Raw genomic sequence first — 26,654 nt, forward strand, 5'->3', positions numbered from 1 at the left:
AACGCTTTCTAAAGACAGAGCTCTGAAGGAGGAGCAAGAAACAAGGTTTACCGGACGGCAAGAACAAAACATACACTGTAGATCCAAGAACTGAGCCAATTTACCACCACAGCAGCCAGCAGAATCTGGTGGAGAATCACAGCCTCAGCTGGTCCTGAAGTACAAAAGCTTCCTGATGAGCGATGATCTGCAGGACGGCAGAGACAGGAATAGAGATAACAGACAACTTATCAAAAAGAAACCATTTTAAATTGGATCTTTAGGTACTTTGTTACCAGCAGCCTGTCACAGAGACACATCATTTGTTCCCATTTCTTTAGTTGCATCTATGAAAACCAGCAAAGAAAACACAGTTTGACAGACAGAAAATAGGATTTCTGCAGCAACAAGGTGATTCCCAAAGAGCTATCCCTGCCTCTTGGTGTAGGTTTGGGATGCTAAAAGAGATCTTGTGTCGATGTTTTTTAAAATTTTTGATTATTTAAGTATGAAGTCACGTTTTAGTGAGGTCATTTAAAGGTTAAAGTATCTAAAGCAGACTCAGCAGATAGTTACATTATCAAACTGTTATCTCTCAATGTCTTCAAGGTTTCAGCTGGAGCTTATTTTAATTCACATTATCCTATTATTATAGCTGGGATAGTTGATTTCTGTTTCAGTCTAAATCTGCTAAATTAACTAAAACTCAAAAAGTAAATGTTGGAGGGCAAAGCAAACCATGGACATCCAGAGTGTAGAATCCAGCAGCAGGTTATTTTGTTTAAAACGAGAGGTTTGTTTGATGATAAATGTCCCCACATAGTTTACTTTGGATATTCCCATTCCTCCCTTCCTTCTTATGACCTTTCTTTGGTATAATTCATGCTCCAAAATATTATTTGAAGGTCACAATGTGTGTGGAATCGGTAAATCTGAATTAAGATGATGGTTTTCTCTTATCGATGATAAGGCAGGTGTCCACCCAGAGATTAAATACGAACATTGTTCTCGTGAACGCGAGGAAACATCGTGTAACAGAAGGTTAGAAATAATCCTTCACAGATTTCACTCATGATAATCCATCTCTTATAAACTCAACGTGCTCCAGTCAAACCGTGCAGAAAGTGCCTTCGAACATTCATGATATATGTGTGTGCGCGTCCATGTGGGCACATGTTTGTTCGTGCACGGTGTGTGCACGTGTGTGCGTGCGGCGCGGGGACAGAAAAGAGCGGGAGTCCTTAAATGTCACACATTACTCAGCACGGTAACTACGCTCCCGACATGCGATGTGTCAGCCCACATCATCGTTGCTCACTGAGCATGTGCAGAACAGGCCCCCAGCCCTCCACGTGCGCTACCAATATGCACGGGATGAACACGGGGACAGGCTTGTGCTCACAACCCCAAGGGGCTGCAAATGCAGCTTTAAACATTTATTTATTTATCTGCGTGTTACGCAGTCGTCCCCCTGGTTGCTTTTGTTATTCTCTCCTGTTGCCTTGAAAGCATCGACAGCTTCGCCTGACGACTGCTCTTCAAAGGGTCCTCAGGGCTGGAGGGACACCTCTTCATCCCTGGTGTGTGACACGAAAAGCTCTTTTTTTTACCTTTGCTCCCAGCCATATGGGGCTAAAATTGAGCAGCTGTATTATTTTTTTATGTAATTTGTCATTTTCATCCAGCAGGCATCCAACCTGTTTTCCTCTCTTGACAGAGAAAGATGCAAAGATTAAAGGTGCAGTTCAGAGGTCTCTCTCTTGTGCCTCCGTGAGCACTTTATCTGGACACTCGTGCACTAATTTGTTGTACTTGCAGCTGTGCAGCGTTTCTGCACACAGCTGCAGGAAAGTCAACATTAGTCTGTTTTCTAAATCAGAGGAAAAGTCAGATTTTCACTGTTTTTCAGGGCAACTGCACCACGCCTCAGTGAGCTTATTCCCTTTGACTGGGTACAAAATAAGTGTATTTGCCAGCTGTGTCATTTTTTTGCCGTCATCTAGAGATTTGTATTCAGGTGCCGACTGAATGTGAGATGAAGAGGAAACAGATACAGAGTTTAAGCAGATCAGATGGAGTTCACAATGTACAAGACATTTCCTTCTTTTTCCTTTCAAGTCAAAATGAGCTAACTCTGTTAACCTTTTTAAGGCTAAATGAGCGTAAGTCCCTTTGGATAAAAGCGTCTGCCAAATGCATGAATATGAATACATACATATAAGGCTTTTCTAACCCTCCACTGTCCCTACTGTCAAATAAAATCTCAACACCATGTTGGCACAGCTTGAAATTGTCACCAAAGGAACGAGCCAAATATCATAATTTTGAAGATATTTCCTCTGTGGTCTTTCATGATGGGAAAAAGCACAATAACAACACACCCATGAAGACTTTCCCTCTGAGCATAATTACCCAGAAACATGAGATAAGAATCATTACTTTCACAATGGGCCGAATTGCTTTCAGTTGATGGTTTTATTAGAGAGCTGAAGGACCTTTGTTACAGATCTGTAATATTTCTCACCTGCGTGGAGCGAGTTAGCAGGGAATTCATTATTTAACTGTATTTAACTGTCATTTATGTTATCGATTCAGGAAATCAGTAGCAGCACACAGCCCTGGTACTGCCTGATGAGAGGTTAAAGAAACTGAAAATGGTCGTATTGAAGGACTGGACTGAAAATGAGTGAAAAAGCAGCCGCTGTCCAAAGAAAAACTTTCCGAAATCTAGAGAACTGTTGCTCAAGATCACTGAGAAGATCACAAGAAAGTCTGGCTGCTTGGAGAGAAAAATATAAAGCAGTGAGGAGTGGCTCAAGTCTTTGCAAAGTCAGCAGAACAGCCGTAGCACATCCACAGTGCAGTCCAAAGACAAGCCTGTCGTCCCAATATTCAAATGCAATCAGAAAACCCCTGATGCTGCATATCTTACCCCCAATACCAAATCCAGCCAGCAGTACCTTTTTATTTCTACAGCCTGAAGGTGTTCTGTCTCCCCTCCATCATCTGGCTGAAGCACATGAAGCCTCGCCTACGTCACATAAGATTCCCATCCGCCCGCTCAGGAGAGGGGAAGCTGTGAGGTCAAAGCTTACAGTTCCTCCCCTGAAACTTCATCATTTTCTCACTGAGGAGTCTGACTCCCCTTGTGAAACATTAACGGTCACAGTTTCAGCTGACAGAACAGCTCACTTATGACTCTGGATCTTATCAACACATGTTGTACTCGAAGGAAACATCCAAGTATTTTTCCAGTACATAAAAGGACCTTCACTGTTTTTTCAGCTCTAATTAGCCAGAATAGGAAGTCAGCAGGCGATAAGTTGTGATGTGCAACCAAAATATGCAGCAGTGAGTGTTTTCCTGCGTTTGATGGCAGGAGACGGAGTGAGATGAAAGCACAGGGCAGAAAATGTTGACGAGATCGTGGGCCGGAGCGGGGGACCTTCTGGCTCTATGTTTTCCAGCTTAACAGCAGAGATTGTAGGAATTCCCCAGATACTTTCATGCCTTACTCCACCTTTTCCAGCCCACCTCCATGCTGGGTATGAATAAACATGAAAGATGGAGCCTTTGAGGGGGTGTTAGGTAAAGCTGTTGAGAGTGGGAATCTGCTGGGATTTGTGCACTAGATGTGTGGAAGAGAGTTCCAGGCCAAGACACCAGCATGTGCACGTGAACAGCCCTCTTGCTCCTCCTCCTCTTCCTCCAGAAACACACACTTAACCCCACACAAGATGTGATGACCTCAGAAATGATTTGAGTTCAACCAACACTGTTCAGTTTGACTGTTTTTCATAGCTCTTCATCTTGAGAGGATCCTCCTGAGCTAAACTTACATCATTGATGAATGTTTTAGGATTTATTGTGGTTGAGTGTGAGCAGCAGATCTCACACCCACTCGTGTGATTAATTAATTAAATCGGTGCTCCTGATGCGACCGTGGAAGCGAGTGATTGACCGAGGAGTTCTGTCCTTTTGTGGAACATTTGGACTGGACTCTCTGAATCCAAACCCCTCCCCTGTCACTGATGGAGTTGGACCTTTTCTGTCAGCTACTTTGACAGTTTGTCTCCTGCTTTTCTTTTTGACAGTTTGTCTCCTGCTTTTCACTGAGATTGAAGTAAATTTAAACACAATCGGCCCTAAAATAAGGCCAACAAAAGTTAACTCTTGCAACCAGCTCGCTAAATATTCTGCCTTCATCGTGGACATGTGTCTTCTGTGGAAGCTCGAGTTTGCAGGACCTGATTTGTCTACTCAAATTTCATAAGAAGAACAAGAAAACTGGTTTAATTTTGCTTAGAGTGAAGCTGAAACGCGGCACCACTGCAGATCTGTCAACACACCAGCCGAGCCAGAAGAGTGTCGTGGAGGTTTCAGACTGTCATGGAGGCACTGCTGTGATCGAGGATCACTGCCAACACCCGCCTCATTATTCTCCTGGTACAAACTTTAGGATGTACCCACCCTGAGTTTCACAATTTAACAATAGTTTAACTTAACCCACAGCTGGAAGGTGAGCAAAATATTTCATATCTGCAGTGTGTGTTTGGGATTTTCCATCTAATTAGTTAATAAGTGGTCTTCAGTGGAAACGCCCCCAGCATCTCAGAGCAGGGAGCGCTGCTCATTTTCTTGTGAATTTGAGAATATTTTAAGATGATGATTGTTTTAATCATTCATATTTTGCTGGGTGCATCAGAACAGTCAGATGGCAGATGTGTTTCTGCCTTACTCCGATGTGAAGAAAACTCGCTGACTTCAGCTGTCTTTGATTTTTAATGATTTTATCTACTTTGCATCAAAGTTCACTTCTGCTTTCTCCACACACAGGTTGAATTAAAGGGGAACTCCGGCATTTTTAAACCTGAACCTTATTTCTGGCATGAAATACGTTCATCTACTCACTGAGAACAGTTTGGTGAAAGTCGGCGTCCTTCGGAAGATATTTAGATAACTGGAGATCCATATAACGGAGTGAACGGGGCTTAGAGGATGCAGCCTCTAAATAAGGCATTATCTGTCTTTATTTCACCAATACTTTAAGAAGAATGAATGAATGAACGTGTGCTATAGCTCTGTTAGCTCATAGCTGCTGTTATGTGGCTACTTGCAGCTATAGGAGAGCTAACGGAGGGATTTCTACACAGGCACTCTACTGGGACCACTTCATCCACACGCCCCCCTGCAGCACAGTTTATTCACTCCGTGCTCTGTGACAGTCGGCTAACTTCACACAGAGTTTGCTGCTGATAGTTTTGTGCAACATGGCAGGATATTTATCAGATTTTTACGACGTGGACGACTTTGAGTACGATGGACATTATTACCAGAGTGAATAAACTGTGCTGCAGCGACGGGAGTCGATGACATCATCCCAGTAGACGAGTGTGTAGAAAGCCCTCTATAAGCCCCTCGATAGCCGCCAATAACAACAACACAGCAGCTATGAGCTAACAGAGCTATAGCACACGTTCATTCATTCATTCTTCTTAAAGTATTGGTGAAATAAAGACAGATAATGCCTTATTTAGAGGCTGCATCCTCTAAGCCCCGTTCACTCCGTTATATGGATCTCCAGTTATCTAAATATCTTCTGAAGGACGCCGACTTTCACCAAACTGTTCTCAGTGAGTAGATGAACGCATTTCATGCCAGAAATAAGGTCCAGGTTTAAAAATACCAGAGTTTCCCATTAAATGTCCTGCGTTTTTATTCTTTTCTTAAAACATAATTGGCCAACGGAGAAGTTTGGCAGCAAACTTCATTGCTTCATTTCCTTTCAGACATTCTGCATTTTCTCAGAGATGTTGGCCTGGGACAAGTGGCTGCCACCCAAAGCAGGAGATTCCCCTTAACCTTTCCTGACATAGCTGACAAAAACATGACATAATACACAGTTCTCCTCATAAAAAGAGTTTAATAAGAGGCAGTCTTGTCAGTGGAGATGGTGCCATCTCAGGTCGGAGAGTTGAAATAGGAGTTTGAGGAGGAGGAAGATGGGAAGTGAAAAGATTTAGTGAATATTTGACACTGCATCAGCGAGCATGATGCGTTTGTGTATCTTGAAATCTCAAAAATCGCACTGAGGAGAAACAAAGGTGCAGCAGAGTTCAGATACAAACGGAACAAGCGAAACACAGAATCATGCTACATGTCGATTCTTGTTCTCAGTTGCTCACAGTGGCTCTCCACAAATTGCCTGGTAAATTAGGCTGGCATGGGATGATGCAGGCAGGTGGGTGAGCAGGCAGCTCCAACAGGAGAACGAAGCAGGCTGAGGCACAATGTGTCCCCCAGCAAGCTGATGCCTGATTGCTGATTGATGCTTTTACTGCCACTGATTGGGCATCATGAAGAAGAACAGGGAAGCCGGCATGATTGCGGAAAGGGAAACAATGGAAGTCTTCAGGGTTTGTGTGCGGCTGCATCTGCATGATCGGAGTGTGTTTTTGTGTGAGCTACAGCCAGCAGGGGCAGCTCAGACCAGCGCATCATCAGCAGCTGTTGAAGGTCCATCCCAGTGACCCCACTCATAACTGCACTAATTACCAAACCCGCTCCTCTCTCAGTTTCTTTCTGCCGTCCACTCATGCGTATGATTCGCTCTCCTCATTCTGATTCATCAGTATCACGTCTGGAGGAATATTATCCACTGAGCTGTCAAGTTCAGGTAGCATCTTTCACATTGGAAGCCCGACCCTTTCCCTCTCTCATCTCTTAGCTGCCCTGAGAACAGCCCCTCCACCAGGACACATGTATTTCTCTATAACTCCAAACATCATGCATAATGCACCGCCTGTCGGCCGGCGCTCTGCTCGTAGTACATCACACGTCATCACTAATGGCAAATGTACTGCCTGGCAGCCGTGGCAGCGGCAGCGGAGTGACTCCCATCAGGTTGAGGCCAGCAGTCAGTTATTTGTTTCCACCTCTTCTTTCTGCCACTTACACACACTCTGCCTCAAGGAAACACTCACTCTGTTGCTATGGAGTTTGCATTCACTCGGATACAGATGAGCACACTTCACAGGCACCCGGGCACGTGAGCTGATATCCATGAAATAACTCAAAGATGTGGATCCATGGCTCTCATCGGATTTTATTAAACATGGATAGATTATGTGGAGAGTCAAAAGATATTTAAAATGTTTGATAATAGTTTGGTAACAGATCCAGACGCAGAACGATCCCTCGTTAATAATAATGACAAGCTGACAGAATTTCATGAGGACTTGATAGAATTGAGCTGTTTTTGTCCATTTTCAGCCCTGTCTTTACAGCTCTGTTCATAGCAGCTGGTTGTAAACATGCTCATCAAGTTATAACATTACCAGAAAGCTCAAACTACCACAAACCAAACTGAGAGAACAACACTTGACTGGCAGTTCTATTCTCTTCTGTTTGTATCGATCCCTCCTTCAGAAAGAATCTCATCCCGCGTTGTCCTGATGCCTCTGTCACATTCAGTCTCCATAGATCCTGGGTTTCACTGTCAGTCCATTACTTTTTGTTGTAGTTTATAGAGGCCGTTGCCAGTGTTTTACATTTCTTGTGCTGGTAATGCTTTGTATCTTGCTTGCATGTGGTTTCTATTCTGCAGCTTGGAATTTCCAACTTCCGATTGGGAGGAAAAACAAAGAAAATGCTGAATACAAGATTTCAGCTGTTTTTTGTTTCTCCTCCTCATGATGCTACATTTTCAATAGAAGACAGATGTCTCTCCAGAACTCCAACATCCAGCTGTGCATCAGTGGTACCTTCACCCAGATGAAGCCCTCCATGCCATGGACTCTGATGCAGCCCCAGACCATCACAGACGCTGGCTTTAAACCTTCCTCTGAGAACAGCTGGATGCTCTTTCTCAGCAGTTTTTCCCAGAAGCAGCTGAAACGTGGACTCATCTGCCCACAGAACACGTGTCCACTGTCTTTCTGTCCCTCTGAGATGAGCTGGAGTCCAGAGAACTGGGCCGTGGTTCTGCTCAGAGCTGATATATGGCTTCCTCCTGGTGTGATGCAGCTTCAGCTCACATTTCTGGATGCAGCCGTGGACTGTGTTGAGTGGAAATGCTTTTCCCAGCTCCTCCTGAGCCCATGTGGCTGTATGGATCATGGTGGCCTGACGGTTTCTCCTGCAGTGCTGCCTGAGGGCTCCGAGCTCATCCAACAGCGGTTTCTGTCCTTGGCCTTTCCACACTGAGATTTCTATAACCTTTTCTTGCATTTAGAGCATTTTTGTTTGGAACTTTTTTGGAACTTATTGGTGTGTTTCTGATGGAGTTTGATGGTGAAACCCTCACCTGCCACCAATTAGTCTGCTGAGTGTAGAATCTTACTGGTTACTTGTATAGTTGATATACTTTTTTCTTTCTTTCTCTATCCCAACTTTTTTTATGTTTTTCTGTGAAATTATAGATTTGTTAATATTTTCCAAATACAATTAAGCAGGTCAGCAAAGACACTGACATTTTTTCTTGTGTACACTGTCTGTTAAATAAAGGTTTAAACAAGTTAACAAATTACAGATTTAAATTGATGTTGCATTTCAAAATATTTCCAAACTTCAGAAAATTCCACTTGAATAGTCTTGGAGGTATGAGCTGTGATTTTCTTAATAATTGCCACACTGTCGCAGCAAGCTTCATTATTACCATGCTGTTCTTAGAGAAGTGCAAACCTCTTTATTTCCACATTTATTATCTGTCAAGGCATGGACCCCACAAGAGCTCTGAAAGTGCCAAGATTTTAGCAGCAGATCTTCTCTAAGTCAAGTGGTGCCTCCGTGGATTTGACTTGTTTTTCCAGCACATCCCACAGATGCTCCGATAGTCAACACCTCATCTGCCTCAAACCATTCCTGAACAGTTTGTGCAGTGTTGCAGGGCACGCTATCCTGCTGAAAGAGGCCACTGCTGTCAGGGAAAATTGGTGTATGTGGTCTGTACCATATTTAAGTAGAACAATGCCTGTCACCCCACCTCTGCAGGTTTGCCTTCCTCATATAGCACATTCTGCTGCCATCGCTTCCCCACATTAACAACAGACAGATTCATGCTGGGCAGATTGTTGTACAGGATATGCAACATGCATTATTTTGCAATGACATTCCTGGAGACTGAGGTGCCAACTTAGTCCACCCTTGACACAATGGGGTTAAGCAGATGGAGCCTGTAGCAGGTGCTTGGTGTACCTCCCTGTAGCCCCACGTTAGCATAAAGCAGACGAGGCCACGGTGATGAGAGCATCTGCTACCTGTACCTTCCTGGGTTGATTCACCTCCACCACTGTGTCCACTTGACAGGATTCAGATGCCCATGCAGAGCACCTTTAACTTTATTATGCTGTGCTGAGCTCTATGCTTCCAGTTTAGGTTGAGTTTAGTAGTTTAAACTGTTTTTCGTACCACATATCACACAGAAATGCACCAGTAGATATACTCACTGTTGTTCAATCCTGTTAACACCAACTCTTTGCTAAACTCATAATAAAGGAAATTATTATTAATTTTAATGGCCTTTTGCATCCCTGTAGGCCACATTAAAATTACATTTCCCTCTGCTTTTGTAGTGATTCAAGGAGGTAAGTATTTTACACAAATCATTTGTTTTCACAGTATTATCTAACTGAGTTCTCTTCAGTTTTGTGAGAATAAAAAGTACATATTACACATTTATTTCATAAAAACTCATCCAGTATAAAAAAAAGTCCTCCCTTACTGATTTAAATGGATTCAAGCAGGTAAGTTGCAGCCAGGTGTTACTATTTAAACCCAACTGATCATCAGTCAGTGTGAGCAGCTCTATAAAAGCAGAAGTTCTGTCAGTTTTCAGGTGTGTGTTAACATGATGCCAAGGAGGAAAGACATCAGCAATGATCTTAGAGAAGCAACTGTTGCTGCACATCAGTCTGGGAAGGGTTATAAGGCCATTTCCAAACTATCTGGAGTCCATCATTCTACAGAGAGAAAGATTATTCACAAGTGGAAAACATTCAGGACAGCTGTCAATCTTCCCAGGAGTGGACGTCCCAGCAAGTTCACCCCAAGGTGAAGAAGCCCAGAGCTACATCTCAGACTCTACAGGCCTCAGTTAGCATGTTAAAGGTTAAAGGTCACCCCAAGGTGAAAAAGCCCAGAGCTACATCTCAGACTCTACAGGCCTCAGTTAGCATGTTAAAGGTTAAAGGTCACCCCAAGGTGAAAAAGCCCAGAGCTACATCTCAGACTCTACAGGCCTCAGTTAGCATGTTAAAGGTTAAAGGTCATGACAGCACAGTTAGAAAAAGACTGAACAAGGATGGCTTGTTTGGAAGGGCTGCAGGAGAAAGCCTCTTCTCTCTAAAAAGAACATGGCAGCACAGCTTAGGTTTGCAAAGCTGCATCTGAACAAAGCTCAAGACTTCTGGAACAATGTCCTTTGGACAGACCAGAGCAAAGTGGAGATGTTTGGTCCTAATGCACAGCAGCACGTTTGGAGGAAACCAAACGCAGCGCAGAACCGGTACAGAACCGCCATTGAAACAAAAATTCCCCTAAATTCTGAAACCTTTGAGCAGATGATTTGTTTGCATACATTTGTAAATGACTCAGAAACAAGGAAACTACAATTTCCTCTCGTAATGTGTCCCAAAATACAGCAGAAGTCTTCCTTCTTACAGACTTATGGGTGTTTGGTGATGAAGGACACGCATCAGCATGTTTTTTTAGGACAAATACTTATCCGTCAAGTTAAACTGATCAATTGGACCAGTTATTTTTCATCTTTCAGCCTCTAAAAAGCACTCGATGGTCACGGTTAACACATTGGATCTTTCAACTTACGTGAGCAAATTTCTGAAAAATCCAGAAAGCGGTTAAAGCCACCTCACCGAGTCTCTCACACAGATCTGTTGCGGGGAAATCCAGGCCACAGAATGGACTGGACGGTTTAGGAGGGGATTAACAAACATGTTTATGTACCAGTGTAGCGCTGCGAGCATGTGTTTCTGATTCAGGTTTAAAGAGGGCTCGATGCTGTGAAGGGGAACCTGTCGGTGTGTGTAAAACAACTTGTTTACATGAAGGTTCAGTGGGTTTCTTGTGGGAGTGTGTGGCTCTGCATCACTTCCCCTCTTGTGAACTCTCGTGGGTCTCTGGGCTTCGTGCTTCTTGCTAGAGTAATGAGCAGTTCGGCTTTAACTGCTGCTCTTTGACGACTTCAGGAGAAAACTGTGATTTTTAAGTGTTTTGTCAGAATCGTAGAAGCATCTCCGGTGATTTTTGTTCCCCTTCAGGTTGTTGTGGTGATTTTTGCTTCTCCTCTCGGCTGAGCCTAAATCTGTTTACTTATCCTCTCCCCTCACACACCAGCCTGGCATTTTGGCTGGATGGAGCCGAAGCTCGCTCACACTGGCTTGTAGCAGTAAATATTAAACACATCCAGCTGTCGCTGTGAGATGGCTGTCTGCTCTGTAGCTTTTTACAGGCTGTTTTGCATTGTGTTTGGCTTTAGAAGTTATTGCAATGGAACATGGTGCACAGAGGACTGCAGCCACTCAAACACAGCAAGATCCTGTAGATGTAAATAGGTCAGCAGAGTACAAAAAGATGGAGGAGTGGGAGAAAAAACAGTGAGAAAGTGGTGAACTATTCTTTCTGGCCTTGTTTTTTCTCAGCTCCATGTTGTGAGGGAGCTGGTGCTTAAATTATATGTAGGTGGAATGATAAAGTACTCCTTCCTTACTCATTTGTGGATTATTCATTCAGTATTTCACCTACCCATGGTTCGCCTTCCTTCCGCTTGTGGGATTTTATGACACAGAAAGCAGTGTTTCTGGTTCAAACTTTTGTCTTTTGCTTCATGTCTTGTTGCTGTCATGCTGTCAGGGGTAAAGCCATCAAACAAACAACCTCTGGAAACTTCGTGTTGTACCAGACAGATTGATGTTTTAAGCATTCAGTTAAGTTTATGACCACGACTGTCGACCTCATTATCTGCAGCATCCTCCAACCTGGAGCTCTGGGGAGTCGGTGTTGTTTCGTTCAGTTGTGCTCTTCCTGATTTTTGTAATCTGTTCTGGCACGAATGGGATGTTTTAAAACCAGGAGAACTGCAGGGATGAGTGTATATTCAGTCCCATCTCTGCAGACATCACTGTGAGCTGTTGAAAAGGTAAAAACTGTTGCCTGATATTCCTGCAGTGTTGCCATTTTCTGAGGTGCTGACTTCAGCGAGGCTAACAACCAGCTGCAGAAGCGGTTATGATGCTGTGTTGATGTCACAGTTCCCTGAGGGGATTCTTTAATGTGGAGAGGGATGCATGTGCTGTCAGAGCAGTCTGGAGCTCTTTCTTGTGAAGTTTTTAAAATTTCTTTAAGGGTTTTATTGTCGGTTGGATTTCCAGTTGACCTTATTCTGTTACCGGTTTTCCTTCTTTGTTTTAGTTAACTTCACTTCCCTTTTTATTTGGAGAACTGTTCCCGATGTGCTGCACCTGTTTGTCATTATCTTCCTGAAAACACACAGATCCAGGGACCATTTGTTGCCAAGTGTTCTAGTTTCTGCGCAGCTTGTCTTTGTGACTTTGGATCGCTGTTCATCGTCATCTTGCAGCAGCAGCACCTCGGATTTTCTTTAATAAGAATAATTGTTTTCTCAAGCTGTTGTTAAGCTTTCTGAGTCTTTCTCCAGACAGTCTGCTGAAGTTAAAACATCCGGGAACCACAAATGAGAACACTCTATCTGGAAGAGACTACCTTGAACGTAGGGATTAATGTACCAGATGACAGTCCTGGGGCTGTGCCATCTTCCAGGACAACAGATTCACACAGCGAAGAGTTAAAAACTGCCACAAGGGCCACATCAGTGATGAGGAACACTCACAATCACCAGACCATTCATAACGGAACATTTTCAAACATATCTGGTGTGTTTTGGAGCAGAAAGTAAACAACTGCTTCCTTCTGCCGTCATTTATCTGAGATTCCACTGTTCGAAACTCGGGGATTAACTCAATATTCATTTAGTCCAAGTTGACTCATTTCTCGCTCAGAGTGATCTCACAAAGCAGAGACAAAAGCAGTTTTCTCTCATTGTCATTATTGGACTGTTGTATTTGATTTAAAAAGCGTATCACAACAAGATGCTATCAGCACTTTATGTTTGAAACCTATTTTCTATTCTTCTGTTGACATTTCTCCTCACATGCTAACAGCCATCAGCCTCAGCCCAGTCTGGACCTTATGCCTGGGTGACCTTTCCCAGCGAGTGCTGCAACATGTAGCAGATGTTAGCAGCGGCCTGTGAATGGCTCCTGATTCATGTGGGAGGAGATGATGACAGCCGTGGCTTAAATTTCGAAGGGCGAGAAGCAAATTTTCCAAAACAGACTTTCTGGCAGCCAAGAGCCTGTCACCAGCTTTGGCAGAGACAGAGAACTGGGATTTCTTCTACCTCACCTCACCTCACACAGTTCCTCTCACCATTCCCATGCAGAGCTAAACTCCCACCATCCTCTTTCTCCTCGTTGCTCTTCATCCCACTTGCCGTACCCTAAATATCCCTGGCTCTATTTTTACTGTGCTCTCTCCTCTTTGCCCTCGCTTTGTCCTCCCACTGCTTTCCGCTCCTCTTGTGGCTCTCTGAGGACGGGTTGCTCGTGCACAGTCCTTGGCAGGGCGCAGTGAGGCTGTCACACACACCTGGGTGAGGTGCTCGCCAGGCGGGGCTGCCTGTCAGTACGCATGAGTTCAGTGGGTTCATGTGCTCATGGGGCTGAGCTCTCTGCTGGACACTGAAAACATGTTCCCAACTTATGTTCTGCCAGATCACACAGACACACCTCCATGCTGTTATCAACTGCTCTAACTGTGGCTTTCTTCTCTTGCAGCTCTGCACGAGTTTCCAACAGACCTGTTCACACACAAAGAGAGAACAGAGGGAGCCGTGGCCCTGCATGTCCTGTGTGTAAGTTTAACACTTTAAAGCATCTGAAACAAATGAGCAGGCACACGCAGATGATGGGATTTATTTTTACATAATAAGGTTTCTGCCTGGCTGGGATGTAACTGTCAGTGTGCAAAGACAGACAACTGAAACTGCTGTACATTTAAACCAGATACTGACTGATCTCTTCCTTCCTTCATCAGTGAATCACCCACTGTCCGACTTTGCTTATTTTCATGGTGAGCCAACTAATATCACACGCCTCCAGCACCAACTGACCGGATCATTAGATATGTATCTGGCTTTACAAGTCATTGAAGTTTGATCCCTTTGCTCGAGGTGCTAGATTAGAATCTAAAACCACGCAAAACACATGCAGAAAGAAAAACCCCAAGCACTGGAACTCCTCTGGGAGCAAAAACAGACGAGGAAGAATGACCAAGATCAGAGATGGACTATTAAAAAAGACGGAGCGCAAATCCTTGCAAGAACTGGATAAAGTGGGTGTAGATCGTGAATGGATGGATGGATGGATGGGAGAGTGTGAGCAGCACATGCATGAGCAGCCACGCTGGCCTCTCCAGGGCTGAGGCCATGATGAAACCACTGTGCCATCACTGAGGCAGCTCAGAGCCTGCAGAATGTAGCAGTACATGATGACCCGTGTGGCGCTGTTCTTTCGCTGCTCGTCTCTGAGGAGCTGACCATAATGGAAGCTCAGGGCAGCCGAGCCCAGCCTCTCAGGCGAGCTTTGCTGCACATAAACAGAACTTCTGACTGGACCAGTTCGCTACATCTGACATTTCAGGCAATGTCACCAGTTACAGTGTGTCTGAGTTCGCCTGTTCCTGCTGCAGGAGGGCAAACCTGCAAAAAGACTATGATAAATCATCACCATCTCCTACCCGGTGGTGTCTAACCTTTAAAATAAGGTAGCAGGTGTTGTATTTTACTCTCGGCTTAGCATTTAGAAAAGATCCAGGGCTGATATCTGCACGACTTACTGTACTGCAGGCAATGAGAAACCGACCCTCCAGACTGTGATTGTGTGTGTTTGTATGTATTTACTGAGATTTCACTCACATCTGTTTTTGTGAGCAGAGAAAAATCCTCTGCTGATTTCAGGGAAAGGAGGTTGAAATCAGCTGAATAATTTACCACAGCGCAGTGATAGAAAACATTTCAAAAGAGAGGAGCAAACATGTTTGGTCAGTTTTGCTTACTTTGCTTTACTTCAGTCAGAGAGAAGCCTGAACAACTCAAATTGAATTCCAAAAGGGATAATCTCTCCTGTTTTATTCATTATGTTTAAGCCTGGCTCCCATCAAAGTCTTCATGCACATTTTGAAGCTGTGGTTATTTGTAACACTGTAGCATCAACAGGCCAACCGAGCACTGTTCAGTAACCTTAAGGTTACCTGAAACTTCTTTCATTGATTTTCTTTCTTTTAAGTTGTTTTTTTTAAATATAATACGGTGCAAAAAGCTTGAGCCACCCCTCATATCTTTATATTTTGCCAGGAAAATGGCAAATAAGTGCAGGGATTTATTGAAATATGTGCAAACATAAATATAAATACAGTATATAAGGCAGCCTCTTAGACAAGTCATTTCTTTAAGGAGTCTTCAGGAATAGTTCTCCAGGCTTCTTGAAGGACATCCCAAAGCTCTTCTTTGGATGTGGGCTGCCTTTTGTTCCGTTCTCTGTCAGATGATCCCACACTGCTTCAATAATGTTGAGGTCCGGGCTCTGGGGAGGATTCATCCCTCCATAAGACCTGTTGCCACTGATTTTCAGTCCACTTCTTGTGTCATTTGGCACAGCTCAGCCTTTTCTCCCTGTTTCCCTTCCTTAAGAATGGCTTCTTGACAGCCACCCTTCCATGGAGACCATTTCTGATGAGGCTTGGGCCAACAGTAGATGGATCAGCTGAAGGTCCAGATGCATCTCTCAGGTCCTGTCAGGTCACAGCTGGATTTTTTCCTCTTTCTTAAGGACATCACTTTCAGATCCTGTTCATCTGCTGTAGATAGTTTTTTTTTTCAGTTATTTATTACCTGTTTCTTACTGTCTCTGTTAGCAGACATGAGACTTCTTTTCAGTGCAGAACAGGAGTTCTCCTGAGAGCCGCCTCCTCCCTGTTCTCCACAAACCTTCATCGTGTAGAAGTTTCTCTTACTGACAACATGAGTCGAACTTGTGATTTAACAACTTTAATGAATATTTTATGAATACAATACTGAAGTTGCAGCACAGCACTCTGCTTGGACTGTATTATTCTGACAGAACTCTGTTGCTTGAATCTACAATGAAAATAATCAGAATCCCCTCAACGCTTCATGTAAAATCTAACTCTGCGTACAGCGTACGTTTTTAACTTTTATTCACACACCTTCCTACTTCCTCATGGATCATTTCAGGGTCATCATCAGAGATAGATTTGCTGCTGAGAGGCAGGATGTGTTTATTGTTCCTGCAGGTCATGCTTTAAATGCTTTAAGATCTTCTTTAATATTTCCTCTTCGAGTTCTCAGCTCATTCTGTGACTTTGCTTTGCAACATACTGACAGTATAACATTCCTGAGACTTCATTACCAAACTCATCGTCCGCTCTTCACCTCCAGCCAGTTCTGTGATTGTTTGTGAATGTTTAAAGTTTTGTTTCATACTTTCAGCGGCTTCGGATGATATATAATGTTCAGTTTCTCATTTTCAAAATGCTTGCTATCACAACATCATGAGGAAAGTGGATTCTGACACATGGTGAGCAGATGAACCAGCGTAATGACAGTGAAAGTTTTCCACATCAGGTCTTTTTCTCTAGCGCCTGCAGATAGTTAACAGAAAGCTTGCAACATGTACAGAGATCAAAGCACAGCACAACACTCACCAGAAACACCAGTGTCGGGGTGATCTTCTGCTCCCTCTAACAGACTTTTCTCTGCTCGTTTTGGTCATTTCTATCTGACGGATCATACAAGTTCAACTCGGGAGAGGCAGCTGGAACTGCTTCTCTGCCATATGATGACAAGTAGTGACATCAGCAACTTTCTAAAAAGTTCAGTTCCCAATTAGCCACCGGCTGCACCTGAAAAAGGCAGCAAATGATGTGTCTTTGTGGCAGGTTGTGAGTAACAAAGTGCCTGAAGACACGGTTTAAAATTGGTTCTTTGCTAAGTAAACTCTTGATTCTTTGGTCACTGTTAAGTGACTTAAAATTAAAGATATTCACTGTCGCCTCACAGCAGGGAGGTGCCCGGTTCAAATCCTGACTGGGGCCTTTCGGTGTGGAGTTTGCATGTGTGAGTTCTCTCCGAGTACAACGGCCTCATCCCACTGCCCATAAACATGCATTTTAGTTCTTCGTTGACTCTAAATTGACCCAAAGAGTCTTGTTTGTCTCTGTGATGGATGGCAGTGCATCCAGGGTGTGCATCAGCAAAGTATTGGATTAAGCAGGTATAGATAAAGGATGGATATTACTCTGCTGAGAATGAGTGTAAATGCAGCCAATGTCTAAAGAGAAACATTGACAGACCTTCGGAGATCCTGGACAACTGTCACTCAAGACCACTTTTAAAAATGGCTCTGACACAGAGCTGTAAACTCCCAAAATATATCCATTTAAATTACAGGATGCAAAGCAACGAGGCTAGACTGGGGTGAGTACTTTTACAAGGCATTCTAGATATTTTAAAGGCCTGTGATGGACTGGTGACCTGTCCGGGGTGTACTGGCCCCTCGCCCAGTGACAGCTTCGGTAGGCTTCATCACCACCATTCGAGTTGGATTAAGCGGGTGTAGAATATGGACGGATGCATGGTTCAGTCTTTGCTTTGTTCTGAACCGCTCGATGCTGTAACATCCGCTCCTCTTTCCACCTGCAGAGGCTCTGTGCAGCAGTACCAATCATTTAGGACAAGACAAAAACTAGAACACAGAAACTAAATTAAAAATGAACTCAAATTGTGACAGTTAGATAAAGGCTGTATATGAATGAGCTGGCAGGACTCTCCCCACCTGTAACTGTAATGCTAATTTTCCTGCTAATTTACTGGTCCAACATAAGAAGAAAAATCAGAGAACAGATGCTGTCACCCTGTGGCTAATGTTGGCTGAATAATGCTGAATTAGTCACAGCATTGGCTCTTTGTTTAGGGTTTGGGATTCAAACAGGCTGTCAGCAACACTGACTCATGACATGTCACGAGTGCTTCTGGCATCAGGAAGCTAAAGCCTGTGGATGGCTTTGTATTAGCGCTTTATCTCAGCCTTTTAATGTTCCTCCAGCTGCTGTTCTCTTGACTGCTGACGAGCACCGCTGCTCAGCACATTAATGCCCACGTCATCACTCTGCAGAAAACATTTGCTCTAAAAGCTCAAACACAAATTCAGATTAAGGGACTCCTCCGGTTGCATTCATATGCTCAAACAGACCAGTGTGCATCTCTTCACACATGCTCACTGTTTGCTGCAACAGGCCTGAAATAGCGATGAAGACTGTTGTGTTTTACCCTCAATCTCAACTCTAAATCCAGATTAAGAGCAGTTATCAGGAGCACATGCGACTTTTGATGGTGTGCAAGCAATAAGCGGACAAACCTCCACCCCAGTGTCCGATTGCCTCGAGCTTGTGGCTTTGCAGAGTGTAATTCAGTGTGTGGGCTCAGTTTTTAGCTCTCACACAGGTGTTGAGGGCTTCAGCTTGGTCTCACCTGCTTTTAAAAAGCAGATAACCCTCTGCTGCTCGGCGAAATGTGACTCATTCCTGAGCACAAAGAGAAAGATATTCACGCTCCCTGTCAGTCTTGCTGTTAGCTGGTCTTTTGAAAGGCTTTGTTAAGTCAATCTGTGACTTTCCTTTGTGTTACACGTTTCCTGTCACTCTGTTGCTACTGCCTCACGTGTTTTCTTTTGATTATCTTTATTTTTCTTTCATCTCAACCCTGAGCCAAGAAAATGCCCACGTGTGTTTGTGCAGCAATACATGGAAAGATAAAACAGCATTAATAAAAATGAAAGGCAAATTCCCAGGGGATTATCGTCAGATATGATGATCCCTGCCATGGTAAGAGGGGTCAAGCAGATTTTTATTGAAGATTTAAGTGCTCATGATGTTTGTTGTTCGTTTGCTACGTACGTAAGTTCACCAAAAACATTAAATCTTTGTCTATATGCAAATGATAAATACTTCCTTTGGTGTTTTAAATCAGAATCGAAAGTGTGGAACATGATCTGTCAAGTCTTTTAAGTACGACTTCAGTCCTGTTTCCAAAGTTTGGATGCTGTGTTTTAAGATGAAAATAGTAAAGACTAAATTAAAGATATATGATGTTATTATTTCAAATATACTGAGAGCAGTACATCTTTTAAAAAAGTGGGGCCGGTGAACTGACCACAGCAGTACCAGTGCTGGTTCTGTGATGGTTCAGGGCTGGTGCTGCCGGGAGCTTTTAGCTGAGAAGCAGGATTTATACACACTGTGCAGGACGGGATCTATAAATGGCAGTCGGGATGTTGAATGCTGCCGTATGCAGCACATTGGGCTGCGTTCACAGTCGTGACTCCATCACAAAGCAGGTAAATGAGAGGAAGACTGAGCTCTTGTTCTTTCACTGCTGCGGCTACGAACCGGCATTGGAACTGCTTTTGCTGGCATGCACTAGCAGGAGCAGATTATGTTTCCAGAGTTAGTTACAGTGTTGATGAACCCTGGTAAAAATGAACCAGCTTTGAGATACTCACTTAACCATTAATCCGACCTTGTAGAACAGGCACCTGATCTCATTTAAGGTGGACTGAGGTGCAGAGTGCATAAGTTACTCTCTGTGATGATATGTTGCATCATATGATGCATATATGTGAGTCACGTGCACGTCTATGAAGGCACCATTATCTTGGAATGATTGATGTAGATTTTGGAGTATTTCTACCATTAAGACGGCGTCTTTTCCAGAAAAGGTCCTGCTGACTTCAGCAAGACAAAACACATTATAACAAAAGCCTGACTGTGTGGGTAAAAGAGTAAAAGAGGCTAAACTGACCTGCCCACAGCACCGTTAAACTATTGAGCAGCTGAAATCCATATATCAGGCAAAAATGGAAAACGTTTCCTTCCCAGCTCCCAAAAGCTACAACCCCCATAGGAAGGAGAGTCAGTGCAGGATGAAGTGAGGCCATCTGTGGAGAAGAGATCCTGCACTGCAGTGGGAACAAAGCAGCAGGACAAGATGGGAAAAGTGCAGTTGAGAGGAGAGTTGGATGAGCCCAGGAAAGCTTAGCCCCACCAGTGTGGCCACTTTGTTCCAAGAGAGGTACCCGAGAACACATCCTCAGCAGCTGCATGAGGGCCCTTAGTGAAGGGCGTTACCGATGGAGGCAGAATCAGCTTCTGAACACCATCAGCAGTCAGCACAGAGACTGTCTGCAGGTATCCTGACCTCAGCAAAGGGCTGGTATGTACTGGTGGACCTGGGGCGGTAGCTAAACTTCCCCAGTCACATCCCAGCTGCCAGACATTGTCCTCACGTTTGATTCCACTAAACAGATTGTGCTAGTAGAGCTCACTGTCCTGTAGGAAGTTCACCTGGAAGAAGCCTCAGAGGCGAAGCGATCCAAGTACCCAGACCTGGTCCTCAGCTGTGAAGAGACGGGATGGAGAACCAGGCGTCCTCCAACTGAAGTTGGTTGTGTAGGTTTTTGCAGCCCATTCCCTGGTCAGAGCCTTCAGAAATCTGGCATCGAAGGATGAACCATTCGCAGTACCACTGATCGTGCAGAAAGAGCCTCAAGACAGCTTTGGCTCAGAAGAGCAGAGCCACACGCCAGTGCCTGATCAACAGTGGCATGGTCACCTAGAGGAGGGCGTGTGATGTTGAAAGACCCGGAACAGCTGAGGATTCACTCTAACTGTCACATATAAAACTCAGATTACAGCAGCTGATCCAACACAGCAGTAAACATGTTCCCATCCCAGCAGGTTGCTGCTGACGTCAAACTCAGACGTTTTTCACATATGCTGTTTTTAAATGGAATGGAGCTGAACTCACAAGTTGATTGGACGAGACGACACTCAGGGTCAGAGGTCATTCTGGTTCTTTCAGTGGGGGCATAAAAAGATGCTGTGTGAATAATCGCCCCTCCGTTTAATGCCGCTGTCACTTTAAAAGTGAAAGCTCGCTTCCCTGTTTAAAAATGTAAATAGTGTGGGCCCACAGTTATGTTGTGCATGAATTTTTAATGGTGGATCCGTTAATGTACTCCACTGAATTTGCATGGGATCAGATGTGTGACTGTTTGACCTTCAGTCATTCGACTCGCTGTTTCATTTTTCATGGTAATTTACTCATTAAATCCCTGCTGCAGCAGCAGGAGGGGACAGGTTTTCTCTCCTGAAATATTCAGACATTCGTTCTAAAACAAATCAAAAGTCCGGTAAAAAGCATCACTTGTTTGGAATATCAGCTGATGAATCACAGTTGTAAACGGCTCATCCTCATATGAAGCTGACACTTTAACTCACCCCTGTGATACTAATCTCTCTGTCTCTCTCCTCACAGACCATTTACATGTTCTGTGCTCTGGCCCTGGTCTGCGATGACTACTTTGTTCCGTCCCTGGAGAAGATCTGTGAGGTATGAGGCAGCGCTAACATGTCAGACAGGTTTCAGTTAAAAACCAAGATACTGGGGAGGCTCTTCCTCAAACTGGATGTGTATTCCTCCAACAAGGCAAGAGCCGAGGCAAGAGCCGAGGCAATGCCTCGCTGTTGATTACACAAAAACAACCAGGCTGAACTTTGTGAAACTTTATTGAGCAATCCGTGCTGGTGTAGATCAGGTTATGTTATATTTATGCATATATCAGACGCTTTTATCCAAAGCAACTTACAGGTAGGCATGTAGGGTAAGGGGGTCTTGTCTGAGGACCCCTACTGGAGGTAATACCTTTCATGCAGGGGATTTGAACTCAGGTCTCCCACATGGAAGGTGGCAATCATACCACCACACTATCCAGTCCTTGACCTAAGCTTCGTGGTATCTGTGCCTATCCTTAACCCACCTGTCTGAAAATCCAAACACATCTTCTGTTCCCCTCAGCGTCTCCAACTCAGCGAGGATGTGGCCGGTGCAACCTTCATGGCCGCCGGCAGCTCGGCCCCTGAGCTCTTCACGTCCATCATAGGTAAGAGCGTTTAGCACGTCCCCCCCCCTCTGCTCTCACTGGAACCTCAGTGCTGTTAGGGTGGAGGCACGCACAGCTGCTAATGGACGCTTTACAGCAATGCTTTGGCTTCATATTACAGTCATCTTATGTAATGAGCTCTGGAGCAGCGCTGGAGGGTTAAGGTCACATGGTTTTTCTTTAGTGGCGGATCTGTCTGATTAAAAAAGACGAAGAACATAAGAGGCAGTGGCATCTCTTTACATTGCTGTAGTCTTTATATAACAATCTAACAGACATGGCATAAGAGAGGCATTACGGTAGTTTGACCTTATTGACTTTTACTGTACGAATGTGCAGGGAGATGTGTTTTGACAGTCATGTGATGTCATGTTTCTGTTTCTGTATTTATCAGACGCTTTTATCCAAAGCGACTTACAAATGAAGATATAACAGCTTTATAAAAAGCTAACAATAAGCTACATAGAAGGAACCCAGGAGTCCGACTCTGTCAGAGGGGACAGAGTAGAGATAGGGTGCAGGCATAGAAGGAAGTGCAGAAAGATAATGTCTTGATGGCGTGATGCCTTTGCATTCTGTACTGTAACTGGATGGCAGTGTGCGCCACTATGATCTCTAAAGGGTCGTCTGTGTGTGTGCTGCTGGCTCATTCCCTCCCCAGGGGTGTTCATCACCAAAGGTGACGTGGGAGTCGGGACGATCGTTGGCTCGGCCGTCTTCAACATCCTCTGCATCATCGGCGTGTGTGGCTTCTTCGCTGGCCAGGTATGATGTCATAGCGGCGTTGAGCAGCCACAGCCAGGCTCGCCGCTGGTGTTGTGACATTTGCACAACCAGTGGCCTGGTTTCCTCTTTGCATGCCTGTGTTTCTGCAGAATAACGCAGGAAACTGTGAAAATGTGTCTAAAATGCAAGTGATTAATAAATGAAAGTGAACAAGAATAATAAAAATGATCAAATGTGGCAGAGCCCTCATTATTAATCAGGTCTATTATTTAGTTTCTGTCTGGTGCGTCTGATATTTTCTTGTTTGTCTCTCCCTTTTTGTTCCCCTCGGTGCTCTCATGTGAATCCCATCAGTATCATTAGTTTGTATCTCTTTTGCATGAGATGAAGAGGGAAAATTATCCAGTGCAGCTTCTCTCTGATGCTATCTGACATGCCAGGCACATGGAAATGAGCTGAGCACAAGGATAAGCTCTCTGGTCTGAAAAATATATGTGCTGAGCTCCAAAACAGTGACGCAATCCCAGAGATAGTGCGTTATATAATGGTGTTGACATAATGAGGGAGAAAGATGGGCGCTGTGACGGAGCTCGGAGGGGTGGGGTCGTCTTCGAGTCCAGTCCATGTGCTTCTCTGCTGTTTATTGTCTTTGGCTGGCTGTTCTTAGCAGTGTTCCCTCTACAAAGTGCTCCTGTACGCTGAAACACAGCACAAGCAAACATTGTTCAGCTTAGTTTCTGTTCCAACTTTGAGCAAACGATTCCACGGCCGGGAGTGGCTCATTCAAGATGTGACCTCTGACCCTGCACTGATGTAAACAGTCAGCACTGTGTGGGAGAGTGTTAGTCACTTCGTTGTGGGCTCCTGCATTATATCAGGTTACATAAAGTCAATAATCACTGCCACACTATGTGGGATGTTACCTTCCACTTGGCTTTTTCAGTGGCGGTGCTTCAGCCGGTCAACCTAAACCCGGTGTGTTTGCACAACGGTAGAAAGAATTTTCTTTATCACAGCGCTGAGCAAACTCCAGCAAGGCCAAGTCTGACTCAAAGAGTTTCCACCTGTGCTAACATGTGTCCTGCCGGGTGATCCGATCCCAAGCTGATGACACATTGAGATCAGATCACTCAGGGCCGATCCGCTGTGTTGAGGCGCTGTCCAAAGACGGCTCCAAACGGTCCACAGAGACTGAAGCTCTTTGTCTGATGTTTCCTCCCCGGACTCATCACTGTGCTCATGGCTGCAGGTCTCTGCTACATCCTGAGGTGTTTATCTGGTTCTGGTGTCAGTCATGCCACATTTTAACCTCAGAACCTTTAAAAAACATCGCCAGAATGCAGTTTATGCCTCTTATGTGTGCTCAGAGGACACAGGTAGCCAGTGCTTGGCTCCTGGGCTTCTCCTCTTTAGGGTCTGTGTTGGACAGAACCACCCAGCAGTGTGTCGGCTCTCTCCTGTCCGGGTCTGAGCGTGACTCATCGCCCATAGCAACCAAACAAGTGAAAGTAATGACTGACGGTAAAATGGAAGAAAACTCAGCGAAGCATTACTAATCTGACCCCATCCTGGACCCCACCATGAGCCCACCTAGTGACCCGGTACTTCATGTAATCCAGGGCTGATGGGCCGAAGGCAGATTCTATCTTCATCTTCTCCTTCTTAAATTAAACCTTCATTGATAACATTTACAATAATGGTTAACGAGATAATACAATAATAATATATTATAATAATGAGATATTCATGGATAACATTGAATCCGTTCCCAAATGATAAATATTCTCACCTCGATATAAATGTTATTTCACATCCTTGTATCAACATTGTGTTTCCATAGCAACAACTTATCATAGTATAACCAGAATACTGCCATTGTGAATTATAATTGCAAGTGGAACAAACAAATAGTGTTGGTTAATTGTACATCGAATGAAGATGGGATCAAATGTAGATTAATAACTAAAAAGTGGCAAAGGGGGTTAGATTCAACGAAAAAAGAGTTTTTAAGTTTTTGTCAAACAAATATAATAAATTTTTTGATACAGTCCATATTGGTGGAGATTTTCTTTCAAAATCACACCAAAGCTTCTGTTATCATAGGAAAATGAACCCATATTCATGGGCTGATGCAGCCTATCGTGTAGGAATGCCCACCAGCTTTAAATGACTCCACATTTGCATTGAACAGGTTGTTGTTATTTATCTTTATTATATTAACTGCTGGGAGAGTGAGAAAGGAAAACTTTTCTGGACTGACATGAATAATCAGTAAAACCTTTCTCTTTTTTCAAAGCGAGCCTTTATAAATCATATCTCGCTTTTATTGTAACAGTCTGTTGTATTTTTACTGTCTGAGACACGTCTTTATATCTGCAGTCTGTACACTTATGTCTTATGTCAACTTTCTGGCGTTCGTTTTTCAATATATTATGTTTATGCCTCTTTTTATGCTGCAATAAATCTTTAGGAGAGGAAAATGCTGCAGAGACACACAGGTCTTTCTTCATTGGACACTTAAAGCTACACATGCAAGCAGCAGATCCTTGTTTTCATCGGCTGCTTGATGCATCGGTCTTAAACAAGCCCATTTACAGCTGACTGAGAGTTCATGGCAGATTAGGGCACTGACTCTTGTTGGCTACTGGGGCCTGTGGACACCACATTAAAGCCCCTGTTGTCTCAACTGAGGTGTCCATGAAAAGCAAAGAAGTACAGTTTGAAATCACCATGTAAGGAGTGCCGACCAGACTCAGCGGGTGATTGTTTTTGGCGTTATTTGTTATCGCTGTGGTCGCCTTTTTGTGAAATGCTTTGCATAATTTGAAGCACAAGAACCTCGGTTTTCCAACAGTACATCACGTGTGTAACAAACACTTATGTTCACTGTGAAGCTGTGAAGAAAACAGCTTGCTGGTCTTTCAGGGGATTAATGCCACAGTGAAGGAGGATCGTGTTTGTCTGCATATAGAGCAGGAAAGTGACATCCAATCACAACTCAGAGCACATTCCAGCTGTAAACAGACACAAAGAGCTGCAGACTTCAGATCGGATCACCCAGGATACGGGTTAATAATGGGCTAAAGAGCCTCTGTGTGTGTAAACTGATTTCTGTCGGTGTGTTTATCTCTTTCTTTTTTCTTTTTCCTCACAGGCGGTGAAGCTCTCTCATTGGGCTCTGCTCCGAGATTCCCTTTATTACACATTTTCCATCGTAGCCCTCATTGCGGTAAGAGCTCTTTCTGTAGAGTCACATGCAAACACACAGCTCATGATTACATGTGATTAAATGCGTTGGAACAGCAGAAACAGTCACTTTCTGTAGCGCAGACTGGGGCGGATTTAAAATGCAGCTCCCCTTCAAAGCTTTGAGTATCGACACCTTATTGGATGTCATTTATTATAAAATGTGAAGTTTAATGCCAAAGAAGTTGGGACGCTGCTTTAGATGCAGCTCTCTTGAATTTCGTGGCAGAAACTTCCATTCCCCCCGTGTAGCATCCCCTCTTCTTTTAATAACACCTGTAAACATCTGGGAACCGAGGAGACCAGCTGCTGGACCTTTGGGAGAGGATTGTTGTCCCATTCCTGTCTGATGGAGGATTCCAGGGTCTTCTTTGTTGTATTTTAAATCTTCTCAGTTAGTGAAAGTCCAGCACCTGGACTCTTCTTCTACGAAGCCGTGCTGTTGGAATAGATGCAGGATGTGGTTTAACTTTGTCCTGCTGAAATATGCAAGGCCTTCCCTGAAGAAGAAGTCACTGAGATGGGAGCAGATGTTGCTCTAAAACCTGTTTATACCCTTCGGCATGAATGCAGGCTGCAGAGCTGAGTGCT

The 26,654-nt window shown here is 44.1% G+C and overlaps 1 protein-coding gene across 1 annotated transcript in view; it reads left to right on the plus strand.

Moving 5' to 3' along the window:
- Positions 1–26,654, plus strand: part of slc24a3 (solute carrier family 24 member 3) — a 57,897-nt gene that overhangs the window by 18,571 nt on the left and 12,672 nt on the right. Inside the window, exons 3-7 of the mRNA XM_072384088.1 lie at positions 13,851–13,927; positions 21,467–21,541; positions 22,007–22,091; positions 22,753–22,856; positions 25,972–26,046. Of these exons, the coding sequence (XP_072240189.1) occupies positions 13,851–13,927; positions 21,467–21,541; positions 22,007–22,091; positions 22,753–22,856; positions 25,972–26,046 (416 nt within the window). The remainder of the gene's footprint in view (positions 1–13,850; positions 13,928–21,466; positions 21,542–22,006; positions 22,092–22,752; positions 22,857–25,971; positions 26,047–26,654) is intronic.

Source organism: Leuresthes tenuis, unplaced genomic scaffold (genome assembly GCF_036924035.1).
Source record: "Leuresthes tenuis unplaced genomic scaffold, fLeuTen1.0.hap1 SCAF_4, whole genome shotgun sequence".
NCBI lineage: Eukaryota > Metazoa > Chordata > Actinopteri > Atheriniformes > Atherinopsidae > Leuresthes > Leuresthes tenuis.